The sequence below is a fragment of the Haliotis rufescens genome, unplaced genomic scaffold (assembly GCF_023055435.1).
Source record: "Haliotis rufescens isolate VD_foot unplaced genomic scaffold, xgHalRufe1.0.p SCAF_6, whole genome shotgun sequence".
NCBI classification, from domain to species: domain Eukaryota; kingdom Metazoa; phylum Mollusca; class Gastropoda; order Lepetellida; family Haliotidae; genus Haliotis; species Haliotis rufescens.
This window is the reverse complement of record NW_025964334.1, coordinates 18,979,696-18,994,955: the sequence shown is the minus strand read 5'-3', so window position 1 is coordinate 18,994,955 and position 15,260 is coordinate 18,979,696. Positions and strand designations below refer to the sequence as shown.

The window sequence follows — 15,260 nt, the reverse complement described above, 5'->3', positions numbered from 1 at the left end:
GGTCTCAAAAATTGTCATGAAAGGGGCACGAGTCGCTATTCGGCTTGTCCCGGAATAACACGAGTTGGTCACGAATGTCCTGTTGTATTGCGACTCGTTCTGTGCTTCGCTGGATAGACATTCAGTCTCGTTAACAGAATTAGGAGCAAATGAAACGTCATCAAGTTAGTCCGACGTTATTTCCGCGTTAATGGCCATCGCCATTGATTACGTGTAGCTAGGTCAATGGCGGCCGACGAAGGAATGATTTATGATTTTACGAGAGGTTTCTGAGACAGATTGGATGCTCACTCATTTCTGAAGTTTGTCATCGATATCCTTTCAGTCCTTTCGCTCACGTTTCACACACATTCATCTGTATTTCACGAAATATACACGGAAGGGTCATACGTTAAAGATGCTAATGTTGTCCGGAAAATCCTTGTCGTTTATCCCTGATAAAATATTTGAGGTACTTAAGTACCTATCGTGAAAACAACGACTCGTACAAAAGGGTACATACAAACTGGAATAGAAGAGTGAGTGAGCAATATCTAGCAATATCATGACGAAACCAGAAATTGCTCTCACACAAAGTACCCTCGTTGGGAATCGAACCCGGGCATTTGGTGTGACGAGCGAACGCTTTCACAACTCGGCTACCCCACCGCTCACGATGATTAGAGGAAGGCACAATTTACCCGTAGATGCTAACTCTAGTATTGTATTGATACAATTTGTGAAGGCCATTTCTGGTGTCCCCCGCCGTGATATTGCTGTAATATTGCTAAAAGCGGCGTAAAACCATACTCACTGGTACCATGTATAGGGGATCCTGGAAGAACAAATAATCAATTTGTCGTTGACTAAAATAATTTCAAGGTTTATTACAGAACATTACAGTTGTGTTACAGCTCCATGTCTACTGCACTCTTCTGACAACGGGAACTGCCCTTCTACGACGACGGCGTCTCTCCTGCGTCTCCTGCTTGGCTTCCTGTTGCTCCTCATCTTTGTTGTAGTACTCAAGCCATCCCAACCCGTAGTCATACTGGTTATACTGTGGAACAAATGGTGGGTTTCTGATGTCACTCGTCATGATACACATGTTGTATGGTGTGAAGTCAGGTAGGTGTTATGACAAGGAACTATTTGTGATACCCGGAAGTTAATACTATAAGTGACCGCCTCCGTGGTCTAATGGTAGAGCGTCCGCCCGGAGAGCGGAAGGTCCAGGGTTCGATCCCGGGCCGCGTCATACAAAAAGACGTTAAAAGATTGTACTTGTTGTTACCCTGTCTGGCGCTCGGCATTAAGGGGCTAAAACAAGGACTGGTCGGCTCGGAGTCCGTATACTGTGTGAGTGGGGTATTCATGTTAAACTGCGGCATGGTATCTCAGTGAGCTAGCACTATAAATCGGCATCAGTCCGGACTAGTACAAGCAGCCACACACACACATACACGTGCATGCACGTCGCTATATAAGTGCAATAATCTTGGATGCGACGTTAAACCCAATTTCACCTCACCTAACACTATAAGTTGTCCGCTGGTCTCGAGGGTGACCCGTGGACCACGAATTTATCTTACATACATGCATGCATGCTTTGGTCCGAAGTGGTAAGAATACCCCTGTTAGGAATGTATTCACTTCGTTTCTTTTTCACGTTCGTCGAAAAATAGCAGATGACCGAAAACAAACCTAGATTTAATCCCATGGATCTATTTCATTCGGAAAATATCGAAAATAACCGGAGAATGGCGTCTTACATAATGAATTCGAGATACAAAATTACGGTTGGTATGTTGCAAATGTAATACCAACAGTTCGGCAATTCGGCGGAGAACATAAGAAATGTACCTGACATGTTATATAAATAGAAAATAATAGAATGGGTCTCAGTCAATCAGAATCCGACATTTATAACAATAAAAATGTCAGTATCCAATTCTACCGCACACAAAGTACACAGGACACATGTGTATCTTCTGATTAAACTCAGTTTTGTGGGTGAAAATTATGCGAAAGAAAAAGAAATCCATAATTAATTTTCGTTTATCGTAAGTACAATATTTTATCTAGCTACGCCTAATACAGGGCAACAACATCTGGTTTTATTTCGTTATTTGTTTATCAGTTGGTTGTGTGCATTGTTATGCTGACACAATTGACATACGGCTGTCAAGCTATGAAATAATTAAAATGCAATCTGATTATTGTATAAGCTACCCAAATATATATGTCATTTTCGGATTGAACTGAAAGAATCTTGTCGCTAATACTTGTATAACTAACGTAATTTTCGTATATGCATCGAATGTGTCACATGACCATGTGCTTTGCTATTAATAGCGCAACCCTAAATAAGCTCCGCCCACTGTAAATGAGGCAGAGTCTCAAACACGACCGATTCGATTTTTTATGATAAAACTACAGAAAACTTATTGACTTATATCCAGACATGGAGCCATTTGTAGTATCCAAGGTTTGTCATTCAAGTTGATACGAAATTCGAGGTCTTTGGTGATCTTGTTTACGTACGATTTTCAAAAAAGCTTCCCTCGACACTCAGTTAGTGTTGACGTTGCCAGTCATTGTTCGAAACTGAAACACTGCCACCTTGCGGACTATTTATGGCCATGGTGGGGCTTAAGGATAATTACTTTAATTTATTGTGAAGTGTATGCGCACAAATGAGCTTGAAAAGGTGAGTCTGTAATCGACTTTCGGAATCAACAGATTCGAGTGATTTCTGACTTAAACCATGATATGGTTAAAACATAATTTATCTTTTATCAACGACCTGTAGTTGAGGCAGCTTCACTTGTTTAAAATGCACTTGTTTAAAATGTTCAGAATGGCCGGTGTATTCCTGGCTCTGAATCTCCTACAAGGACGCGTGACGTCATTATATTGGCGCAAGAGCGTGACGTCATTATAATGGTGCAAGAATCCTGCACTGCGAAATACTCTGAAATCGTTCACCTCAAATACTCACATAACCTTGATCTTCGTAACCAGTAACGGAAGAAGAACCGTAAGTCGTGTCAGAATCGAGGAAGGTTAAAGCATCCCTCTTCTGTTGCGCTCCCTTGGACTGCTGTGACTGTCGGTCCTGTTTCCTGGCGTTCTTCCTCGAGTCACGAGGTGTAGCCAATGTCAAGGCCACGAGGCAAGCCACCACGAAGACAAAGGTTACGTTCATTCTGTGGAGAAATATCTAACAATGTTATCCACTACGAACCAACTGACATCTGGCGACTTTCATGATAATAATTCTTATATATTGAAAGTCATTTGAACTGTACATAGTACGCATGAACTGTAACCAGTTTCGTTGTTACTTAGAGTGGGGGCGTGAACGCTGTCAACACTGTCATGGCAGAATAACTCTTTTGATATGAAAGCATCGGTGTTCTTTAACGTCTTTTAAAAGTATATATCATGGTTTTCTGTACATAATCAAGTCTTGGCAAGGCACACCAGAGCGTAACACTACGAAGGACACTCCCAGCCATCAGGCACGACGTGAGTGAGTGAGTGAGTGAGTTGGGTTTAACGCCGCTTTTAACAGTATTCCAGTTATATCACGGCGTGTCAGTTTAATGTGGGAGGAAAGCCCGAAGTGATGCAGGTCTCAGACGTTTACCACTTCGGTGAAACCCACGAGCACGGGTATGGTGCTGACATACCTAGAAACATAATCGGGGCGAACCGGGATTCGAACCCACAATTATTGGTTTCTGGCGTGCCCAAGGGACGCAACTCTGCACAGCGAATCGCGACGCCTCAGACGACTGGGCCACCCGTGCCCCCTGCACGTTGTCAGTATCTACCAAGTCACCGAGCCTGACTACACTTATTTTCCGGGTTGGGTTGGTGCGGTAATTCCCACTATGGTGCTACGTTTCATAATATAGACAAATCTTTCAGCAAGTGAGTCGTTAGTGCCTCTGTTAGTGACAATGCTGTGAAGTAAGTTGAAGTTTTAATAACACACGATTGAATTAAGTTAATAAAGACGTAACGCATCAGAAGTCTTTAATGTACGTTAAAATGCACTCGGCAATACTCTAGCTATATGAGGGGCGGTGGGGTAGCCTAGTGGAAAAAAAGCGTTCGCTCTTCACGCCGAAGACCCGGGTTCGAATCCCCACATGTGTACAGTGTGTGAAGCCCATGTGTGCCCCCCCCGCATTGATATTGCTGGAATATTGCGAAAAGCGGCGGAAAACTATACTCTCACTCCAGCTATATGACCGTGGCCTGTAACCAATGACCTGTCAAACCAGCGATTAATATTATGACAACGGAGTGAGTGAGTGAGTATGGTTTTACGCCGCTTTAAGCAATATTCCAGCAATATCACGGCGGGGAACACACATTGTACCCATGTCGGGAATCGAACCCGAGTTTTCAGCGTGACGAGCGAACACTTTAACCACTAGGCCTCCCGACCGCCCCTATGACAACGGACATAATATGGATAAATAGTTGGGTTAAAAATCTATTACATTATCAGAAAACAGTCTGTTTTCTTTGTTTTCGAGACATATTCTACTGCGTTCTGATAGGGGACTTTTGCTTACTGATCACACGTTTACTGCAAAATTCAGTGATGTCATAATACGTTTATGTTATCAGTGTATTACGGGAAACCCACCTATTGCAGTTTGTTTGTTTGTTTGTTGTTTAACGCCGCACTCAGCAATATTCCAGCTATATGACGGCGGTCTGTAAATAATCGAGTCTGGACCAGACAATCCAGTGATTGACAACATAAGCATCGATCCGCGCAATTGGGATCGATGACATGCATCAACCAAGTCAGCAAACCCGTTAGTCGCCTCTTACGACAAGCATGGGTTACTGAAGACCTATTCTACACCGGAATCTTCACGGGTCTCCCACCTATTGCAAGTTACATTTATAATCATGTTGGTAAACCCTAAATTAGTATTAGCTTTCCGAGATCTGGCGACGCACTCGTGTAAAAACTGTAATCGGAGGAAGCGGGAGTTGCAGCCGGGAGTAACCTACGTGGTGCCCATGTGGAGAATTGAACTCGGACAAGCGAACACTTTACCCACTTGGATACCCTACTTACTATGTTTATCGAAATAAAAAAGATACAATTGGTGATAACCACTTCTGACTGCATCACTGCACTGACTCAAGAAATAAAGTCCGTCTAAAAAAGCATGGTATAACGGAGATAAACCTATTCAGTTTTTAACTTCGAGGTTCATTGTTGACTCCGCGAAGTGTAACATCAACGATGAACCGCCGTATATTTTAAAACAGAATAGTTTTTTCTCCTAATTTACACAGAACGTACCTGATTCGAGCTGCTTGGGATCCTCTATAGAACAGAAATGACATTCACAATTCACCCAGGGCTTATATTCTGTGCCTTGATATTTAATCCTGCAATACTTCCATGTTCTATCTACTAGGTGCTGAAACTGAAGAAACCTGAGAAGACGAGACATGGATACCTTCAAATTGATAGACACGGTGACAGGATATTTCTATCAGTCGGAATCTTCAGTGAACACAGAAGTCCGATATTTGGAGGCTCATGTGAATATAAATACTATTACTGTTTAGCAATGTAACATATTCTGTGTGAATATCGAGGTTTCAACTGTGCAAGTGAGTAAAGTTGTCACATTTGTTATATTACAACATTGTACCCTGGCCAGGTAGTCATTTTCCAATATGAATGATATAAAAATATCATAATAAATCCAGATATATTTTTACCTCGTTAACCTCGTGTATTGAATGCATAACATCTCTTGACCATAACTATCTTTGTTAACAATGTTGCATATATAGATTTGTGTATTTTGTTTGTTTGGTTGAAGTGAAAAGAAGTGTACATATTTATAGTAATATCATGAAGACTGGGATTTCTTCCCCCGTAGGAATTCGAAAGCAGAACTTTCATACCTCGGCTCAAGGGTTGCTCCAAAGTCTAGACCTTCATCAATTCGGACTTTCTTTTCACATGAGGCTAACAGGCGGCGATATTTAAAAAAAATACTCTTCAAAGCTCCTTAGAATAACTCGTTACAATAAGGGTGCAGGGTATAGTTTACAATGCTTAACCTGTTATCATTAAATGTTGAATAATATCTCTTAAACTAATAAACACAACTTTAGATAAATCATATTTGGAGGATTTAAAATGCATTATTTTTTTTGTAATATTATATGGTAAATGACATTGTTATTGAGATACTTTTGATTTATGACTACTTAACGTGATTAATATTCATACCTTTGACTAAAACATGTATACTCACAGATCCAAGCATGAAGGTCCTCGTCATCCTTGCAGTCGTTGTTGTCGTTGCTTCCGCCAGAACCCTAACCAGGGCCAAGAGGTCAAACAAGAATCATGGCGACAACGTCATGAACGCCGCTAAATCAATCATTGCCTCTGCAAACGACGCGGATAAGCAGAACAACAAGGACAAGAGAGATTATGAATATTACTACGCCAAATACAACTACGATAACTACGGATTGTACGCAGTTGGTGCTGTGGTGGACTATGGATACGTGAGTAACTTATATCAAAACCGGATTGTTAAACAGCAGGTACTATCCACCATGCATTAATGATCGTAAGTTTACATTGCGGGCAATTTTTAAAGTGTTGTATAACTAGCGTAAACGTAGGGGTTAGGAATGTATTTATGTTCTCGCTGAGAATTTAAATAGCGGGATAAGTTATCTTTGCTTACATACCGCATCAGTCACAGTTGGTACATGGTCTCAAGTAAATGTTTTATGTATATTTTTAGAGACATATTCATGTTTTAAACACATTATCTGAAAAAAAGTAGCAAAACACATTTGTATTTTTTTCACAAAAACAGATAAAATTGGATGTTCCTTAAACTTGTCTTAAAGAGGATGCTATTGCTTTTATATGTTCCTCAACTAGTTTTAATACACTCTGTGATATTCTAGTTAGTGTACTGTCCTTTGCTGACAGGTTTTTTTATAAATTATATATACTTATTTGTTATTAATGTATTAATTCTCGTCACGATATGGCTGAAATATTGCCGATGTGACGTTAAATATTAACTCACTCACTCACTTAAAGAGGATGCAGGAGTAGCCTTATCACGCTGATGAGGTATCGAAAACCAAGTCCTAATAGTTATACTCAGCTCTATTGTAAATTCACGTATAAGCACTATATATATGTGGTTAATATTGTCGTCCATTATTACTCCATCAGTTCCCGATAGGATCAGGTATATCACGTATTTCGCAATAGTATTTAATATTTTTGTTTTTGTCATTCAACTGGATCGTGCTAAAATACGTTCACGTGAATTAACGGGTTGCATGTACATATAGAGTGACATCAGAGTGACTAGTACATCTTAGTGACTAGTACATCAGAGTGACTAGTACATCTGAGTGACTGGTACATCAGAGTGACTGGTACATCTGAGTGACTAGTACATCAGAGTGACTAGTACATCAGAGTGACTAGTGCATCAGAGTGACTAGTACATCTGAGTGACTAGTACATCAGAGTGACTAGTACATCAGAGTGACTAGTACATCTGAGTGACTAGTACATCAGAGTGACTAGTACATCAGAGTGACTAGTACATCTGAGTGACTAGTACATCAGAGTGACTGGTACATCTGAGTGACTGGTACATCAGAGTGACTAGTACATCAGAGTGACTAGTACATCAGAGTGACTAGTACATCTGAGTGACTAGTACATCAGAGTGACTAGTACATCAGAGTGACTAGTACATCAGAGTGACTAGTACATCAGAGTGACTGGTACATCAGAGTGACTAGTACATCAGAGTGACTAGTACATCAGAGTGACTAGTACATCTGAGTGACTAGTACATCAGAGTGACTAGTACATCAGAGTGACTGGTACATCAGAGTGACTAGTACATCAGAGTGACTAGTACATCAGAGTGACTAGTACATCTGAGTGTTGTGTACCAAATTCATTATGCTTGTTCTATGCCCCAACGAGGACGTCTTGTGCAATAAATTCTATTCTATTCTATAATAACTCTAGGTATCCTCATATTATACTGCATATTTCAGTTGCACGTGCATATGGAGCCATTGTGAGTGAATTCAATTGACTTGCCTTTGCATGTTTTTGTGACAGGTGCCACTGATGGGCGAACACCTGGTATCATCACTATTTGATAGCGAGTCATAAACAAATGCTCATGATATAGTCGGAATCGGACAGTGAACTCTGTTTTTGGCAAAAATTTCCTATGGATATGGAAAGGGTTTTGTCGCTTTTATTTGAACCGCTTCAAACACTATTTACTGCAGCCAGTGGGAGAAAGGTTGATGATTAAATGACATATCACGTTCACAACAGAGTTATTATTTGGCATTTTTGTTTTTCAGGTGGATTATTCTGCAACCGGCTTGTATTACTATGACGTAACCCAGGACGATATTAACCAGAAGTTGGCCGCGAAAGAGGCAAAGAAACAGTCAGTAGCCGCTGAGTAGCTCGAGACAAGATGGGTTTCGTTTGTCATTCCTAACACACATTCTTACCTATACCAATAAAATGTCTCAAAACTTCTTTCCTTCAGTTGTGATAGTTTGTTGTGTGCACTTAATGAGTTTGGTTCTGAGTGATCCGTGAAAGAGCAATGAGCATGCGCGAGTGACATCAGCGCCTAGAGCTAGCGTCAAGCATCGAAGACGTGTGTTTTGATCGCGGACCACATTAGTTCACGTCCGTCTGATTAACGTTGTCCTCCTGGTGCCAGGGGACATATTTGGTATCTCAGTACATGAATTTAGCATAGAAGAAACTGTTGAAGGTTAATTTATTTTAAAAGTGAATGTGGTTCTTTCATGCAACGGTGCATGAAACTATGGCGTAAGCCAAAGTTAGCATTGCTTTGTCTGACAGTGAGGAGAGCCAGAAGTCAAATACCATCCACAAATAAATAACGACTCGTCTGAGAGCAGGAAAAGTGACGGCCGACAGGCTGTGTCTTTGGCTGGTTCGAGCGCCATTTTCCAATCCGTCATCTTAGAGATAAGAGCCGCGATGAAAGATGGGTTTGAGACCCTTGCACAATATTTGCAAGTTGCGTCCCCTGGGCACGTCAGGAACCTATGATTGTGGGTTCTAATCCCAATGCGCCCTGATTATGTTTCTAGATTTGTCAGCACCATACCCGTGCTCGTGGGTTTCACCGAAGTGGTAAACGTCTGAGACCTGCATCACTTCGGGCTTTCCACCCACATAAAGCTGACACACCGTGATATAAATGGAATACTGTTCAAAGTGGCGTAAAAACCCAACTCACTCACTCACTTCGGCTTTCCAGGCTGCTCCTGACAGCGGATAAGCCACCAACTGCAATAACTACTCAGTGGAAGCAGTTTTGTTGACCAGGACAATGCCTTCAACTTCTGCATCCTTTGCAACACAGTTGGGTAGTCTGCTGGCATACTCAGCAGCCTCGGGTATCAGGACTGTGTTGTCCACATAGGAACGATTAGCACCCTCTCCCCGCCATCTTGTGCATACACTGTTCAATTACACTGAAAGGAAACGCATAAAAACCTATGTTTTTAAAGCCGGGTGTAAAATGCATTTACTTGATATCTACACAAATCTATTTGTTAGTTTAATCTGGAAGCAAATACATCAATGTCAAACTTTCCTCAGTGTAAAATCCATTTGATCAAACACCTCAATTAAGTCTGAACATCAAACCTCTTATAGCTCGGCAGATATGTAACAATATAAGGCCAAGATGTTCACTTCTGGAAGAAAGCGTGAAAATTTGTACATAGGGGTTTTAGAGTATGCAGAATCCGATTTTAATGGGATCCACGCTGGCAAACCAATGGTTCCCACTCAAAATGGAGAAATCCAAGATGGCCGCCATCCGTATTACAAATTTCGACATATGGCCGTAACTTTGGATCTATTTGACATAGAAAAATTATCTTGGTGGCAAATTATAGGTTTTCGGGGCCAAGGAATGCAATGAAATAGTTAAAAAATACTGTAAAGTGCATCAAGAACAAGACCCAAGATGGCCGCCATCCGGGTAACAACTTGTGTAAACGACAAATATGCTTTTTTTGAAGGGTGAACTCCAATTAAAACTTAATTTATAAATCTCTTTTCATTTATTTTTCAGGAAAATCATATCCATAGTACACCCGGTGAATGCATGCATAAGCATTAATTGCATGATGTGCTGAATTTGTAGAATTTGACAACATGCATCCTGATCAGCATTCAGCTGAAACTTTTGATATAGATTTCTGATAAATACGTCTCCAGTCAACTCAGATGAGCTGCATGGGCACAGGCAGTTGAGAAGCTGTTGGAGAAACCTGAATTGAAATCTGACGATAACATCTCTTGGTCTGCACATTTTGCAGCTTCACAAGATTCCTGCCCAGACCACCGGCGATATCGAGGCTCATGCCATTATTCCGTGATAATGCACATTCTTTGGCGATGGTAAAGCATGGCATGGATGTAATCGCTAAAGCTACCGAACATGTGCATCCTGGACAAGTCCCAATATTGACTGTTGATCAGCCACTGTATGCCATCGTCAGGAAGATCCAGTGGACCTGGCCAACTGCCTATGGCGAAGACAAGTATGTTGTGATGATGGGTGGATTGCATATAGAGATGGGGTTCCCGAAAGTTCTAGGAGATTGGCTAGATGGCAGTGGATGGTTGGTTGTACTGACGACTGCGAACGTTACCACCGATTGTAGGGCTGATGCTCTTAGAAAGGGATCATTCACGGCACGTTCTCAGTGGACTCATCAAGTAACAGCTGCTGCACTGTTTTGTTTACGTAGCCAAGCCTACATTTCATACAAAGTAGAAGCCTAGGCAGGCGCGAGGCCTGTGATGCCATTCGAAAACTGGTGCACACACATGGAGACGCATCATCCGCAGTTTCGGTACTGGAACAAAACCTTCAAACCTGAGGTTCTCTTCCTCCATTTCGTGCAGTCACAGCGTGAAGGAAATTTGAGCTCTACATTGGCACACTAGGAAAGATTGTGCCATGGATGTTTGCCATGGATCACTTCCACTATACGAGGTGGTTGTCTGTTCACGTGCGAGATCTGATGCAGTTACAGCGTGAATGTCCAGCAGTGTGCAATGAGTTAAAAAAAAGGACACTTTGTGACACAGAAAACAACTCATCGCTTCTCCATGATGGCTCTTGACCATGTACACAAGCAGCTCAATGCTGTGTTGAAAGGGGATGGTGGAATAATCGGCATCACTGAAAATGAAGCAGCCCTCAGGCGGTGGATGATTGCAGGTCCCGAGATGGCCAGGATCATACATGAGGTTGAAGTGAGCAGATCGACACCATGAGCAAACTCTGACCACACAAAAGAAATTTGCAACAAATGTCCAAAGCATGATAGATGTGCTACGTGAATTGGGTAATCCCTTCACAGAAACGAGCGCTGATCTCCTCACACTTGACACGAAGGTCATCATGTATGATCAAGTCGTCCAGAACTTCTCAGAAGCCAAGGAAATAGGTAGGACTGCGAGTTGTGAAGATGGAGAAAGCTTTCAATGACACTATTCCAAAAAATAACCTCCGGTTGTTCAAGTCAGGAGAACGGAAAGTCTCCTGAAAGATAAAGTCCAAAATGTCCAACATGAAGAGCGACTGCAGCTATTTTCGCGAATGTACATCTCTTGTCAAGCACGAAATGGTGAAATGGATGTGTTCTTCCAGCATGAAAACCACTCTTGGCCACCGTCTCTGGCTGAAAACAACATGATGCGTCTCGGAGCAAAATCTGACTTGCCAAAGTATCTGGAACCACTAGCACCACGTCCACAGACCACACCAACTGTGGACGTGAAGATCTTTGATGGTGCTGCCCCCGTGCACACGTTGGATGCGAAGACTGCCACAACAAATGTGAAAACGTTCAAAGACTATGCAGAGTATGTCTTTGTCCCGTATCTGAAGAGGCAGCTTGTACATGCTGCACGGGTAGATGTTGTATGGGATACCTACATAGCTGACAGTCTGAAAGCGCACACCAGAGAGGGACGAGGAACAGGAGAAGCTCTTCGTGTGTCTGAGAAAACACGACTTCCACACTTCTTGCGAGTCGACAGCAACACGACAGAACTCTTCAAGTTTCTAGCCACAGTTATTGAATCTGAAGCAACAGCAACAGGGAAGATACTGATCACAACCAAGGGTCAGAGTGTAACCTCATCCACACCACTAGATGCTTCTGACCTACAGCCATGATCACACGAAGAGTCAGACTACCGAATGATGCTCCATTGTCTCCATGCGTACAAACATGGCATGAAGAAGATAGTGTTATATGCCTCTGACACGGACGTACTGGTTCTTGCAATTGTGACTGCAATCGACATTGAAGATTGTGAACTTTGGTTAGCTTTCGGACATGGTGCCCATTTCCGTTACATTGGAGCTCATATTGTTGCCAGCGAGATGGGCAATGATTACTGCAGAGGCTTGCCATTCGTGCATGCATTATCAGGCTCTGACACGGTGTCATCATTCTGCTCCATCAGTAAGAAGACAGCCTGGGAAGTATGGAAGTCACATCCTCAAATCAACGACGTGTTTCATCGGTTGTCAGATACGCCAGATGAGGTGACAGACGCTGACATGAAAGAACTCGAGAGATATGTGGTCCTGCTCTACTCTCGCACATCACAGCTCACTGAGGTGAGGAGGCACAGGTGGCCCAGTCGTCTAAGGCGCCGCGATTCGCTGTTCAGAGATGCGTCCCTTGGGCACGCCAGAAAGCTATGATTATGGGTTCGAATCCCGGTTCGCCCCGATTATGTTTCTAGGTTTGTCAGCACCATACCTGTGCTCGTGGGTTTCACCGAAGTGGTAAACGTCTGAGACCTACATCACTTCGGGCTTTCCTCCCAAATTAAGCTGACACGCCGTGATTTAACTGGAATAATGTTAAAAGCGGTGTTAAACCCAACTCACTCACTCACTCACTCACTCACTCACTGAAGTGAACTGTTCTCCTACGGTAATCGGAAGCTGGAGAACATCCCACCGTCATGTGCAGCACTGCTACAACATGTCAAGCGAGCGGCTAACCAAGCCGGACACATCTGGGGATTGAAACTGGACAGCGAAGGAATCTGGGTGCCGTTATGGAGTACCCTCCCTGAAGTATCAAAGGGGTGCAGAGAAATCATTGAGTGTGCCAGCAAGAAACGCTTCACAAGACGATGCCAATGCTCCAAAGCCAGTCTCCCATGCACACAGCTCTGCTTTTGTGGTGGACAGTGTACACCAAGGCGCATTGAGTGACGGACCTCTTGCAGACATTGAATGAAGGACTTCTTACAAGAAGAGAACACTTGTTTTTTCAGAATTAGGTGGAATCCTACAACTTTTAAGTGTGAAGGTTTCGTGTATGGTAGCATCACGTCAGAAGAAACAGTTTTGTTTGATTCTTGATTCTTGTTTTTTTACATGTATTTGCGTCGTCATGCCCACAAAATACTTACAAAATCTTATAGTTGGAATGTGCTGATGACAGAAAAAAAAAAATCAATAAAAGCTATGTTTTAAATTATGGTTCAACTTCATACATTATATGTTCAATCTCAATTCTGGGTGGGAATCAAATTACAGTTATGGAGAGATATCAAATTCGTAAAATGGATGGCGGCCTTCTTGGATCGTGCACATTACAGTATTTTAAACTATTTCATTGCATTCCTTGGCCCCGAAAACCTATAATTTGCCACCAAGATCATGTTTCTATGTCAAATAGATCCAAAGTTACGGCCATATATCGAAATTTGTAATACGGATGGCGGCCATCTTGGATTTCTCCATTTTGAGTGGGAACCATTGGATTGCCAGCGTGGATCCCATTAAAATCGGATTCTGCATACTCCATAACCCCTGTATACAAATTTTCATGCTTTCTTCCAGAAGTGAACATTTATTTGACATATCTGCCCAGCTAAAGGAGTAAACAATTCTTGTCCCACTATTGGCACCTCTCATGAAAGCACGAAAACAAATACTGCAATTATGCAATACTATGAGAATACCGTCAGAAAAAATATTTAAGGTTTTGGCTGGGTTAGTATCCAAAAGGTTCGATTTGGAACGAAGGTCAAACGGCAAATCGTTTAATGATTATTGTTAATTTGAAAGCCCCAAAGGTCATGTTAAGCCTTCCTAAGAGGTCAAAGTATAATAAAAAAACAATTCTCCCAAACGATTTTGATTAACTATTTCTATTTATCTGGGGGCGGTCGGGTAGCCTGTTGGTTAAAGCGTTCGCTCGTCACGTCAAAGACCCGGGTTCGATTCCCGACATGGGTACAGTGTGTGAAGCCCATTTCTGGTTTCCCCCGCCGTGATATTGCTGGAATATTGCTAAAAGCGGCGTAAAACCATACTCACTAATTCACTCACTCATTCTATTTATCTGTTTTTCAGTCCCCAGTCGCCTACACGGGCGAACGCTTTCTACTTCGCTGCCCTAAAAAAACAAGGGAGGAAAAGTGGTTTTTGGAATCTCCAGTGGGTCATAATACTCTACAAAACAATGAGAAACGGGTGTGCCGAATGGCCAGACTTACTGGCAGAAAGACGAACCATTCCTTGCGATCAACAGCTGCAACCCGCCTGTATGAGGCTAGTATTAGCGGGCAGCAGATTTTCGAACACACAGGTAGGCATAAATATTGACTTTTTTATTGTTCTAACGGTTTTAACAGAAGACAATGAAGGTGTTAGATTAATTTTATCTGACAAGTTTTCCTTTTTTTAGAAATATGTATCCCTAAACTTCAAGATATTAGTTGACCATAATACATAATGGAGATGAAATACTGTAAATACATATAAATATTTGTATATCTATAGTTTTTGGTCAAACGTGCCCTTCAAAACTAATTTGAAAAATTATCTTTGTTAGCTTAAAATTGGTACATGAGAATGATTTTCGTAATCGGTGGGTTGTGGTTGCAAAGGCATTATAATGAATATTTGATTATTTGTCATTAAAACACACTTAAAAAAGGACATTTTAATACTTAAACCATGAAGAAAGTAAGAACATAAAAGAAGAATCTGATTTTCAGTCCGAAGTATAGTATACTATAATATAATATACTGAACCAAATTAAAAACTTCACAATCCTAAAGTTTTAACATTTTGACCAGTTGTCATTGTGGGCCCTTATT

General features: G+C 41.8%; 2 protein-coding genes across 2 annotated transcripts; one reads left to right on the top strand and one right to left on the bottom strand.

The window, feature by feature from the left end:
* Positions 1 to 841: 841 nt before the first annotated feature.
* Positions 842 to 5,384, bottom strand: LOC124111286. Its single transcript, XM_046470937.2, has 3 exons — positions 5,321 to 5,384; positions 2,981 to 3,188; positions 842 to 1,039 (listed from the first exon to the last, which is right to left on the bottom strand). The coding sequence occupies exons 1-3, from the start codon at positions 5,362 to 5,364 to the stop codon at positions 902 to 904; spliced, it is 390 nt and encodes a 129-aa protein (XP_046326893.2). The 5' UTR covers positions 5,365 to 5,384; the 3' UTR covers positions 842 to 901.
* Positions 5,385 to 5,558: 174 nt separating this feature from the next.
* Positions 5,559 to 8,595, top strand: LOC124111287. Its single transcript, XM_046470939.2, has 3 exons — positions 5,559 to 5,637; positions 6,296 to 6,552; positions 8,413 to 8,595. The coding sequence occupies exons 2-3, from the start codon at positions 6,304 to 6,306 to the stop codon at positions 8,518 to 8,520; spliced, it is 357 nt and encodes a 118-aa protein (XP_046326895.2). The 5' UTR covers positions 5,559 to 5,637; positions 6,296 to 6,303; the 3' UTR covers positions 8,521 to 8,595.
* Positions 8,596 to 15,260: the final 6,665 nt, after the last annotated feature.